The 12,309-nt window shown below is 32.5% G+C and overlaps 1 protein-coding gene across 2 annotated transcripts in view; it reads right to left on the reverse strand.

The window, feature by feature from the left end:
* The window catches only part of LOC124357051 (leucine-rich repeat-containing protein 9-like), a 65,054-nt gene that overhangs the window by 12,826 nt on the left and 39,919 nt on the right, over positions 1-12,309 (reverse strand). For both annotated transcript variants that reach the window (XM_046808447.1, XM_046808448.1), the window contains exons 12-14: positions 8,850-8,992; positions 5,262-5,610; positions 36-331 (exon numbers count right to left, since the gene is read on the reverse strand). In XM_046808447.1, the coding sequence (XP_046664403.1) occupies positions 36-331; positions 5,262-5,610; positions 8,850-8,992 (788 nt within the window). The remainder of the gene's footprint in view (positions 1-35; positions 332-5,261; positions 5,611-8,849; positions 8,993-12,309) is intronic.

Genomic DNA, 12,309 nt, shown 5'->3' on the forward strand with positions numbered 1-12,309 from the left:
AAACAAAAAAAAAAAAACTACTCATAAAAACTCACCTCGAGGTTAGGGAATGATTGGCTGTTAATGCCCACCAATTTAGTGATGTAGTTGTGGCTCAGATCAAGCTTTGTTAAGTTTTTGAATTTCTCCGTTGTACAAGAAAAAATTTCCATCACATTGTAAGAAAGGTTTAGTTCTTCAAGTACCAATAGATTCTTTAGCACAGCTGGGCCACTTATAAGATTCTCTGACAAGTCCAACCACTTCAGTTTGTTTAGAGAGAATGCTGAACGTATTTGTGTCAGTTTAAGGTTCCGCAATATTATGCTAGTGATCTGACTTCCAGTTACACCTGCAGTAAAATAAGTAGTAACTTTATAAACAAACAATTGATCCATGGAAATAAAGAAATTTACTCCAATAACTACTGGATATTGGAGAGAAGCACTAACTTGCTTGATCCAATCATCCAGTAATTAAGAAATGTTTCTTTGTTTATTATTCATTAACTCTGTGGTGAGTATTCCATTTTTTTCTCAGAAAATAGCTTTATAGTCACATGTGATATATTGTTCCTTTTTCTGAATTTATTCTGAAGTTCTAGCCTGGAATCATATATCACATACTTCACTTTAGGCTCAGATGATTATTGTTCGAAGATTCTAGATGAAACTCTAGAATTCATTGTGGTCTTGAGAAGTTTACTACAGTTTCTAACTTCAAAATTTTATTGAAGTAAATAAGAAGCTATGTTATAAAATAAGAAAGTTGTGTTTCAATCATAAAATCATAGGCAGCTCTAAGTCATGTAAACAAAGTTAAATAGTTTCTATGACAATGACATATGAGATTAGATTAAAATATGATTTTTATTGCCAAATCAGCTCATGGGTCAAAAAAATGCATCGAAAAATTGGTTGGTTCATTCCCTGATTTGTTGCCATCTTGTTTCTGCTTTGACGATTGTCATTTACTATCGGCTGCTGGTCAGTTGTCAGTGATTGGTTGTTGCGAGAAGTCATATTGTGACCTATGATCTGTAGTTCAGTTTGTAATACTTAGTGTTAGTTTTATTAATTGTGTATTTTAGGGATAGTGTTACATGGAGTTGGCATTCAACATGCTTATAGTGATACTACAAAACAACAACAAAAACAACAGCTGCAGTCTGATCTCAACGCTTCATTTAATAAACTGGATATCATCTGTGAAGAAAAAGACGTTGCTTTAAAAAAGAAAGTGGAATATTATCTAGCCTTATTGATGTTAAATCTAAGTTAGAAAATAAATCTGATGAATGTCTATTCTTGCAGTATTTGATTGGCAAGAAGGATTAAATTATTACTGGACTTCAGTCAAACTTTAAGACTAGTAATAATTAAAAACTAGAATTGACTGGATTTTTAACTGACATAAAATCCTCAGTTGTAAAATAGCTGAGGACAAATCATGGCTTAAAAGGTGGTGGGTAGATGAGACCATTCTGGATACTTTCTTTCAGTCTTTTGGTATTAATACCAAAGATAGTTTATCAAAGGTAATTTTTATGGGTCCCTCTGTAAATCAGGCTGTAAACCATAGTACTTGTAATGACAATAGCTTTATTAGCTGATTTTATGTTTAATAGCTTTGATTATGCATGTTTGTGTCTTAGTGGTAACGCCACTTCTTTAAAGCAAGACACTGATTCGTATGGAGCTTTGCTGTTTGTTGAAGTTTCTAGACACTTGGTTTACCATTTAGACTTATTGCTTGGTACAAACTCAGTAGTGGCAAAAGCTATAACAATAAAACTGAGCTTTAAGGCAAACAGTTTCCATGAGTTGAGTTGCACTTAACAACAAAAAATAAAAGAAAAAAAAAACAGTTATGAATGTGGTCTAAGTATACTGGTCAATGTTGAGCTCATTGATGAGGGGTTTTGAAAAAGAACTATGGCAGATACTGGGATTTCATTCAGTCACTGGTACACACTGTTTGATAATGGTTTGATGTTAGCCTTTCTCACGTTAACAGATAAATCTCAGGTGCTCCATCTGAGCCAACCATTGTAGAGCCCAATCATGTCCCATTCATGAGTAACTGATGTTAATGTGTAAAGAATATTCTTCAGGGACTTTCTGGGCTACTTTGCAAGCTGGTGGTTAGATGAGTTCAGTTGAGGTAAAAGACCATTCTTTTGTTTCTAGAAGATTTAAATCATTACCTCTCAAATATGGGTTGTAGCTAGACAGGGAAAACAGAAAAACTGAGATTATTTAACAGCAATAAATGTCCAGAGATAGACTACTTTTACTTTTGCTCCTGTTTCAGAAAGTAAGGTAAAGCGAGTTGATATCCATAAAAATTGTGAGAGGATTGAGTCCCTCTTGCATTGGAGTGATTACTCATCTGGTCAGTGTATCATTGAAAAGTGCCAACTTCCCTTCTAGTTGGAAGCAGAGTGTGCTGGTTCCTCTTCCAAAGACCCTCAATCCTTCCTGAGTTTTTGAATTTCAACCTAAGTCCTTCCTATTATCTCCAATATATTGGAAAAAGTAGTGGCAGTATTAGAGATGGAGATGGATGGAGAATCAGGCACAACCAAGAAATCAGAGAGATGTTTCAATCTCCAGACGTTGTAGGAGAAGCAAAGAGCAAGAGACTTCGGTGGGCAGGCCATGTGATGAGGAGGGAGGATGATAAATTGATTAAAGAGGTTTGGAAACACAATCCAGTTGGAAGAAGACCTCGAGGTAGACCCAAAAATCGCTGGAAGAACCAGGTGGAGAAGGACTTGCGGAAATTGAGAGCGGGTCAGGGGGATTGTGAAGACAGGGAGAGATGGAGGCAGCTGGTTGGCGAGGCCAAATACCACCTAGGGTATCCATGGCCATGGGAGTAAGAGTAAGTAAGTGGCAGTACAACTAGTCTTCTATTTAGATTCTGAAGTATTACTACCTGAACACAGTCAGGATTTAGGCAGGGCTTTAGTGCTTCTCAATGCTATTGGTGAAATTATTTCGTCTAAAGATAAGGGCCTAAAGAGTGTGATTACTTCCATTGATTTCTCCCACACCTTTGACTCAGTGAATTTTGATTTGCTGTTGGTAAAACTAAGATTTTTATCAGTTTGATGATATCTCAGTTAGATGGTTTTTATCTTACTTGTCTGAGCATACGCAACATACAAAGGTTAGAAGTTATCAACAGCACTTCCTAGGTTTGTAGGTGTTCCTCAAGGCAGTTGCTTGGGACTGATTCTCTTTCTTATAAACACAGCAGATTTGAAGGATCTTTTGGGTCACTGTTCTTTGTATTCTTACATGGATGATTCACAGTTGCTGATTTCTTTTAAACTCTCAGAAACAGCTGGAGCTGTCTGTCATGTTAACACTGATTTAGAGAGCATGAAGAATTCGTCAGATGAACATGGTTTACTATTGAACTCTAATAAATGTTCCATATTACTTGTAGACAGGTTATCTTTGAGTGGTCAATCAGTGAATAGCATTGCTGAACTTTCTTGGCATTGCTATGTTTTTTTTTTTAATTTGAAGCCTCTGCGTCAAGTAATATTCTAAAATTCTTGATATCACTATTCACTCCCAACTCGATTTTTCCAGTCATTTCAAAGCTAATGCAAAACAGTTACAATCAGATTAAAGGCCCTTCTCAGATTAAGCATCATTTTCTCAGAACCTTCCAAGCTGGAAATTATTTGTGCGACAATATTTCCTGCTATACATTATGCTCTTCCAGCTTTTGCTTGTTGTCTGACAGAAAAGTTTGATGATATTTACCCAGCTGCAGAACAGAGCGCTGAAGTTCGTTAACAATCTGAAGAAATTTGACCACATCAGCAAGTACAGATTAAACACTAAAATGTTTTCAATTATGGTTTCTCTGATTTATGAACCGTTAATCTGGTCCATACAATTTTCAGACAGGAAAGCCTGCATACCTCAGGGAAAAAGCTGGTGTTTAGGAATGAAATTAATGAGTGCAGAACCCTTCAAGACAGCCTATTGCTCCTGCCAAAGATAAAGCTGGAGTAAAATACAATGCTTTGCCACCCACTTAAAAAAATTATAGCTGTCAGAAATTTAAAGAACGAGTGAAAGAAATGTTTATTTGCCTATTTATATAGGCTACATCTGTTAAGTTTTATGTAGATTTGTTGTCTGAACGTTTATTTTATGATTAAATGCTTTATTTGAATTTTTGTCTGACAAGAGTTGTCATAAATAACATAAACTAATTTGTACTGATGAACGTTTATTAAATAAAGACCTTATTTAATTTAATTTTAATTTAGTGATTCTGACTCGCTAAGGTTGTTCATCAGTGACTACATAGTTTGTAGTTTTTGTATTAGGTTAGTTATCCAGCTGAAGAAGAGATCAGATTGCAGATCTTGAAACTTATTGTTACTGGTTTCTTGTATCACTGAATGATAACCAAATGCCTGAAAAAATCCTGTTACTATGTTAAACAATGTCTTTCTTAGAGACATAGACTTATATAGTCAGTATAATTGAAGCATATTTACATCATAATTAATTATAGAAAACATTTACACCTATTCCAAATATTATAACTACACCTGAAATTAGGAAATGGATATGTATCGTAAACTAAAATCATTAAATGAGTAGGTTTGGTCCATGGACTGGAAAAGTATCACTATTCAACACCACTATTCAGCACAATTCAGTAGGGTAAATAGAGATTATATGTCTTCTGTATTATTACCAATTTCAATTGATAAATATATATTAATTTAAGTAGTAATAAGTTGTTTCCGTTGTTTGGCATTGACTATGAGTGATCTGAATAATATTATGACAACAAAATTGCAATTGTTACGTGTAAAAAGAAAAATCAAAGACAGAGTTTCAAGAACTGGAATCTGATCTCTGCTTTAGATTGAGGCTCTATATCACAAGAATAAGAATAAACATGCATTAAAGTTGAAAAAATGTGGGAGTGAAAACACCAAAATCAAACGTAACAACAGAATTTTGGATGAATTATTTCAAATTCATCCGAAACGTAAAACGTTTTAGATGAATTATTTTCCTGAACTGAACACTAATGAAATACAAATTACCACAACTGCATAATGTGCATATCACACTGCCTTAAAATTTAAACAAACAATTCAATATTCAATCAGTTGCTGTTGAAAAAAACAAAAGTGTGCTGTGCATAGATTCATGACAGCTGATGAAGGAAATATACACAGATGATAATGACACTAAATTTTACAAATACATTATAATATGAATAACACTACTCACCAAGATGATTCCTCCCACAAGCACCACTCAGTCTGGACTTCCACCTGACACTCAGAGGACATTTGGTGTCTCTCCAGTCTGGAACAATGGGGAACTGGTCCTGTCCCTGTAGAGTGACCTGGCCCGAGGTCAGTGACCGAGACAGCGAGTGACCGTTGAATGAGAGCAGGCTACTAAGATGTTTACACACCAGAAACAGCTCATGCTGGTTTGACAGCACGTCTTGGAATGGGTTATAACTCAGCTCCAAGTGTTTCATTGAGGACAGCTCTTTTATTTTTTTCAATGTGGGCAGCAAGTATTTGAGGGAATTCCAAGCCAGCACTAGGTGGCTGAGGTGTTTCATGTTCTAAAATAAAACATACAAGTCAATATTAGAATCCAGTCATATATTTTATGTTTTAAATGTTATAACTATTAAACATATTTGGTAATTTTTTAGAGAAAATTTTTGTTTACTATCTCACCTAGTGGCGTTTTCTTGGGTCTATTTATATTTAATATATTAATGTTCTGCTCTCCTTAAAACTAAATTTCCAACTGTGGGCAACTTTTCAATATTATGTTCTGTGCCCACAACACTGACATACTGAATGATAAAGTCAAGAATGATTTAAGTTGTATATCTAACTGGAATAATGTAAATAAGTTTATGATAATTTTAACAAACCAAATTCCATTGTTGTTCCAGCATTTGAGAAAGTTAGTATGACTGTAACTGAGAATTTTAAATTTATTGATATTTTGGGCTTACACATTTACTCTGACTTATGGTGGAGGATTAAGTGGAGTGACTTGTTTAAAAATACTGAGAAGAATACAGTGATGATTTGTAATTAACACCACTAAAGGACTGTAAAAATTTTTACAATTTGAGTCTGCTTTGAAGTATGGAGTAATTTACTTAAGGGAGAGACTTTTTCAAAAATATTAAGATAGTGATTCTAAAAAACGTGCTCAGATGAACCACTCTATAGCACAAAATATGCGACCAACTATTGCCTACCAGTTTATAATTTATGTGGAATATATTAATAGAGGATCTGAAGAGGACGGATAAGAAATATTCTGGATACAGCTTTAACAACAGACTACAGAACCAACCATTCTACTCACTGAAAGAATGTAATGAATGGAATATCCAAGAAAACCAGGATTAAAGCTTTTAGTATTATATTTACTGACACCAATATTAATTTTGAAGTTTATGTAAATAAAAAAATTTGTCTTTGATATTTTCTTAAAGTTTTGGTTTCATTCAACGTTTTTGTCCTAAAATGTTATTAATATGATCAACCATACTTTGCTGCTCCTACCTAGTTTTGATTCTAGGTGTGCCCTTGAGGTCTTGTTGTGTATGGGAATTCACTTTAAATGATATACTTATTTGATGATAAGTAACTGAAATCAACATTGGCTTTATCAAAAGGTTTTGGTACAAAAAATACACATTAGTAGCCAGGGTTTAGCTGAAGACAATATTAACAAATGTTTCATCTTACTTGTATTAAAGATTGCCAAAATGATTTGTTCCTAAACCACATTATTTGAGAACTATTAAAAAGTAAGTGCGATATCGTAGAACAACGTATAACCTCAGTTTCTATAATTTAGTTGAGTATGTAGTTGTTTTAATGATATAAGATTTAGGGTCCCATTAGAAATTATTGGAATTAAAACTCCTCATGGAACATCATACAATTAAGTTTAAACCAAAAACCAATAGCAGAAAAAAGTGTTAAAGATAAAAAATATACATACCAGTTATTAGTTAAAACCTAGTCATTTCATTTGAAACAAGTTGAATTTTGTTTTGTAATTAATGTGGTAATGTTATCCTCATTAATAACAAACAAGTCAACAACTTTTAATGGCATAATAACAAATATTAATTGAGAAATCTGGAAATCTGAAAATTCCCTGAGAGACTGTTCAGTTAATGTTAACGCAACAAGAGTAGCAAGCCCAGTAAACGGATTACAGCTATAAGTAAACCACTACGAGCAGTAATCACGTTAAATCCTTTGGTTCAGTGGATTGATCACTCCAGTCTGAACCATGGTTGCTGTAAAGTGGGGGACTTTAACACACATGTGTGCGTGTGCATGTCTGCACACACACAAACACACATTTGCGTGTTCATTTTAAATGTATTTCTATGGAAGAAAATATTCAATAATGTGGGGTGGATCATAATGAGCTACTTGAAGGTAAGTTCAGTTGCAAACTGAACAAATAGTAAAGCGTTCAGAAAAAAAACAAAGGTTAAATTTAATGGAATAAAACTTTAGAAATGTATTGTATTCAATACAATATGATTTTTTTCACATTCAGTCCTTATGACGTATGCATAAGGATTATAATGTATCTGTTACTACTGGTCCAATCTTAGTGACACCTGATTCTGATATTAGTTGTGTTAAAACAATCTCTCCATTTCTAAGTTATTAATGACAATAGATTTATCAAAACTATCATTCCTAAGCTCAATTTTATGCCAAAAGGTGTCCTACAAAAAGTGAATGTAAATGTTTAAAATACCTATACCCTTTATTTACATTCTTTAAAATTTCAATACTACCTACTTTATACACTTTACAATTAATTCCTTTTTAATAATGCTTAGAAAAATATTATTTTTGAATAACAGTTTGAACACTACCTAATTTTATTTTCAAAGCATTTTTTCTTTTTTATGTCTGTTTAAAAGATCGGCAGTTAGAAAGTGAAAGTGACAGCATAATTATTACAACTTTCATTTTGATACACTCTGACGCATCTACCTCTGGAAGTCAGTGTAAACAGCCATAGGTATTCCTTTGTCTGTCAGATGTCACAGGCATACCAATGTACAGCTGTACCTTTCTAAATGTACTGTACATGCTTGGTTTGACTCCCATACTCATGCTACAGTACTATTGTAACTGTCACCCCACACATATCCTTACAGTTTCTGAACAGTTACGATTAAAGGGTATATTAGTATGAATAAAGTGGGTTGATTGCTATACAGGAATTAAAAATTTAATTAAGTTGAATTGTCTTATCACCTAGGTAGGTTGTATTATGCTGTAATCTGTTGAATATTCTAAGAAGTACCATAGATAAAAGCATACTCTTATTAGGAGTATGTTTTTATCTATGGCAATACCCATATAATTTTGAAATAGGTTTTACATATAAAATTAATCCTAGACTATATATTTCATCTACAAATTGGACAACACCAAATTAACTAGTAGTTGTGCAATTTGTTGAATATTATGTCGCAGATGATACAACATAATTTGAAAATATGATTGCTTGCGCATATAACAATGTTTTAGGTCAGTGATATTATGAAGGAAATGAAAGCAGCAGAGAGCAAGATAATATGATGTTAGTGCTTAATATGATAATATAATCTCGGCGACACACTTAACCAACAGTAGCACACACACTAGAATTGGTTCAAATTCATCATAAGGATAATTAATTATGAGAAAAGCTCTACATCATGGACCCAATAGTTGTAATATTTGTGAGATATAACTATTACACTGATCTTGTTTGAAACGAATACTAATTTAAAAGTAAAAATATATTTACCTGCAAGGTGTCCAAGGAACTTATTCTGTTGAAAGCTACATTGAGGAAAGACAATTTTGGAAAGATAGAAGCTATTGTTGATAAGTCCTGCAGATAGTTGTAGGAAAGGTTGACCATAGACACATGCTCCATAACTGGGATATCTAATAACACCATATAATCTTAGTAATTGGTAAATCCTGTCTGTCAAAGGTTTCTTGAATTTTACGCAATTGGTCCCTTTGATAGAACGTGACTGTTTTATGTGTTGTTTTATATAAAAAAAATTTTGAGTATTACAATAAATTGAAAAAATTAAATGAAATTAAATGAAAAATGAAGTGAACAATGTCTTTATTAGAGGCGAAGTTAGGACTATAAAGTCCTCTCTACCACTTAACCTCATAAAAATTAAACTAACATATATATGTATACATTTATAACTAAAAATAAGTCTATTGAAATACACTATATTGATTTGTTATAAATAGTATGTACAAATTTGATTTGTCATACTTTAAATATTCATCTCATAATTCTCTTAGATGTTGTGTTTTCAAAATTTTCTCTATTAAGATAGTAGTTTTTTTTAACTCAAAGTTTTCAAATGGGATTTAAAATTATATATCTTCCGCTACATAATTTGAGAGCGAACTAAAATCATAGCCTTTTGAACCCATGTTGAATTTCTAGGTATTTAAGATCAAATTATAAAATTTACATTTTAAAAAGACATAGATAAAGAATGTTTAGCATTGCTATTATTTTAAAATTAACATAGAGGACAAGTCCTAATTTAAGTATGGTAAATTTAACAGAGATAAACACTGAATTTTCATGTCTTCATTATGCCAAAAAGTAGATATCATCTTGAAATATAAAAAAAACTTGTTTTAAAATTTGATGTTGAAAAATACAAAAATATTAAACTTGTTTGTTTTGGATGATATAACGTGTATTAAAAGAATTATATACATAAAAATAACTAGAAAATATGTAATCAAATATAAATATAAGCTTTTATCCTGTAGCTGTTGCTTTCATTGTAATCTCAAGGGTTCAAAAACACTTAATCATTATTTTAAATGTATTTAAATACATAAATGGTATATTTTAAAGATTTATATGATTGTATTTATTTAAACTGTCTACTAAGCAACAACAGTTGGACTAGAGCCTCAGGATTAAGACTATCCAAAATATTTATCTTTTCTTACAAGGGTGGACAGCTCTCTTGGATCAGAATAAGGAGGATATATTACTGATATTAAGGATGTTGACAGGACATGGCCCCCTAAGAAAGAGGGTGGGCCTTAGCCAGACTGATGAATATACCTGTAGACTCTGTGGAGAAGAGGAGGAATCAGCAGAGCATATTTGGTCAGATTGTCCTGCCATCTTAGAAACTCGGAAAAGATTCCTGGGAGCATATCTCCTCAACCCCAAGGACATCAGAGAACAGGAGCCCTCAAATTTGATCGGTTTTTGCAAATCCTTGGACTTTGAGGACACAAAATTAAAGTAAGGGAGGCGCAAAGGTCCTTTTATGACTAAGCGTGGAGACAAACTGTCCTTTTCAGTTCCAAATGCAGAAGACAGACAAGCACAGAATATGATTCCAAACGAGTAATGGTATCATCTGGTGTTAATGAAATATATAAGGTTGTTCTTATTTTATTTTATTGCTAGCAGTTACCCACGGCTTTGTAAGCAATTTCGTAGGTTTTGCATGTATATGAGCATTTCTAATTTGAGTGAATTAGAATTTCGAGTGGATTTTTGATGCCAATGCTGAGTTTGTGCTGTTGCCACAATCAATGAAATATGTCAAAAAGTATTAAATTAAAAGTAAGTAAATTATTGCCATTGTAAGTTATTTCGATCTTGGTATTTTTGTGCTATATTTGATTTTGCTTGTTCACGTTATCAAGAAAATATAATTACATACACAGGTCTACTTCTTTTAAAAATAACTAAGATGGGTTTTATGACAAGGTGTTTAAATTTATTGTAAATGTTAGGTAGTAACTTTGTCTTTGATATCTGTATACTGATATCAAAGACAGTATACTGACCAAGCACTGTATACTTAATATTTGCCAAAATGTACAGTTAAAAGTACGTTTTAATAGACTTTTAATTTTCTTATTCGGATATTTTCTTACTCTGGTTGCAGAAAAAGTTGAAATAAGAAATATTGTCACTATCAAGCTTACTCTATGCTTTCAAGAATATAAATGTAAACAAATTAAAAATAGTGGTTAAATAAATTAAAAATATGGTTGTGCTGTCATAAAAAATGTTTATACAGAACAGTTAGTTACATTTAACAGGCTCTTTCAATGTATACTATTATATAGAAATCTTTCTCTTTTATCTTTTTTGTTTTTAATTTATCTGATTTTGTCTGTAACTTTTACAGTATTTTAATAGTTATTATTACTATCTAAAGACAAATCCAACAAATCAGATATCATTATAATCACTACAGCCGTTCTTGAGTTATAAATGTTGTAACTAATAAAACAAGACTTTGCCACACACACACACACACGCACACACGCACGCACACACACACACACAAATAAAAAAAAAATTTCTAGTAGTAAAACTTAATTCGATAAAAATAACTAGATACCACGAAGCTTAAATTGTGTATGGTATTGTATATTCATATTACCCTAACCCTCGCGCGCCTTTTTGGGTGCTTGGGTGTAGGAAACATTGTAAGCTTTGTAAATTTGTTGAATAAAAGATTTTTGACTTTGACTTTGACACACACACACACACACACACACACACACACATTTCTAATACATTTATATTGTAAGCAATACTTAGATAAACAACAGGGAATATTTAGGTGACGTGGAAATAAATATTTGTAAAAACGCAGGTGACTACAAAACTGAACTTTTTTAACCTAATTTCCACTTATGGAATGGACGGTTTGCCTAATTTACTGCGTGGCTCTTTCTGTTGTAAATATTAGGTTCAATCTAGTAGTGCTCAAATGTTCTCTCGCGGAACTCTTTAAAAAAGGGTAAAAATTTACATTTTCTAAGTTTGTTTAAATATGTCTTTGCCTACATTTATTTATATGTATATATATATATTCGGTTTAATAAAGTTATGACATATATTACATTTCCAACAGCAAGCAGCAACAGCTAAGTTTAATTAGACAGAAACAACAAGTTGCCAGATGAGAATATAATTATTCCTGATGACATTCAGGACACAGCTGTAACTCGATATGTTCTTGTTAACTTTTAACTACCAACCTTTGTTAACAAACAACGAATTCTGTCTGTTTCAAGTTCCCGCAGCTGCGTGGATTGTTATGTTGTTTCTGACACTGGCTGAAAGACTACATTCATGTTGAAGTTTCAAGCAGAAGTTGCCGCACACTTCAAAGATTACTTTACATATTTTGCTATTAAGTAGAAAAAAATTAGCTCATATATAAAAACTGTTTAGA

Source organism: Homalodisca vitripennis, chromosome 3 (genome assembly GCF_021130785.1).
Source record: "Homalodisca vitripennis isolate AUS2020 chromosome 3, UT_GWSS_2.1, whole genome shotgun sequence".
In the NCBI taxonomy this organism is placed as follows: domain Eukaryota; kingdom Metazoa; phylum Arthropoda; class Insecta; order Hemiptera; family Cicadellidae; genus Homalodisca; species Homalodisca vitripennis.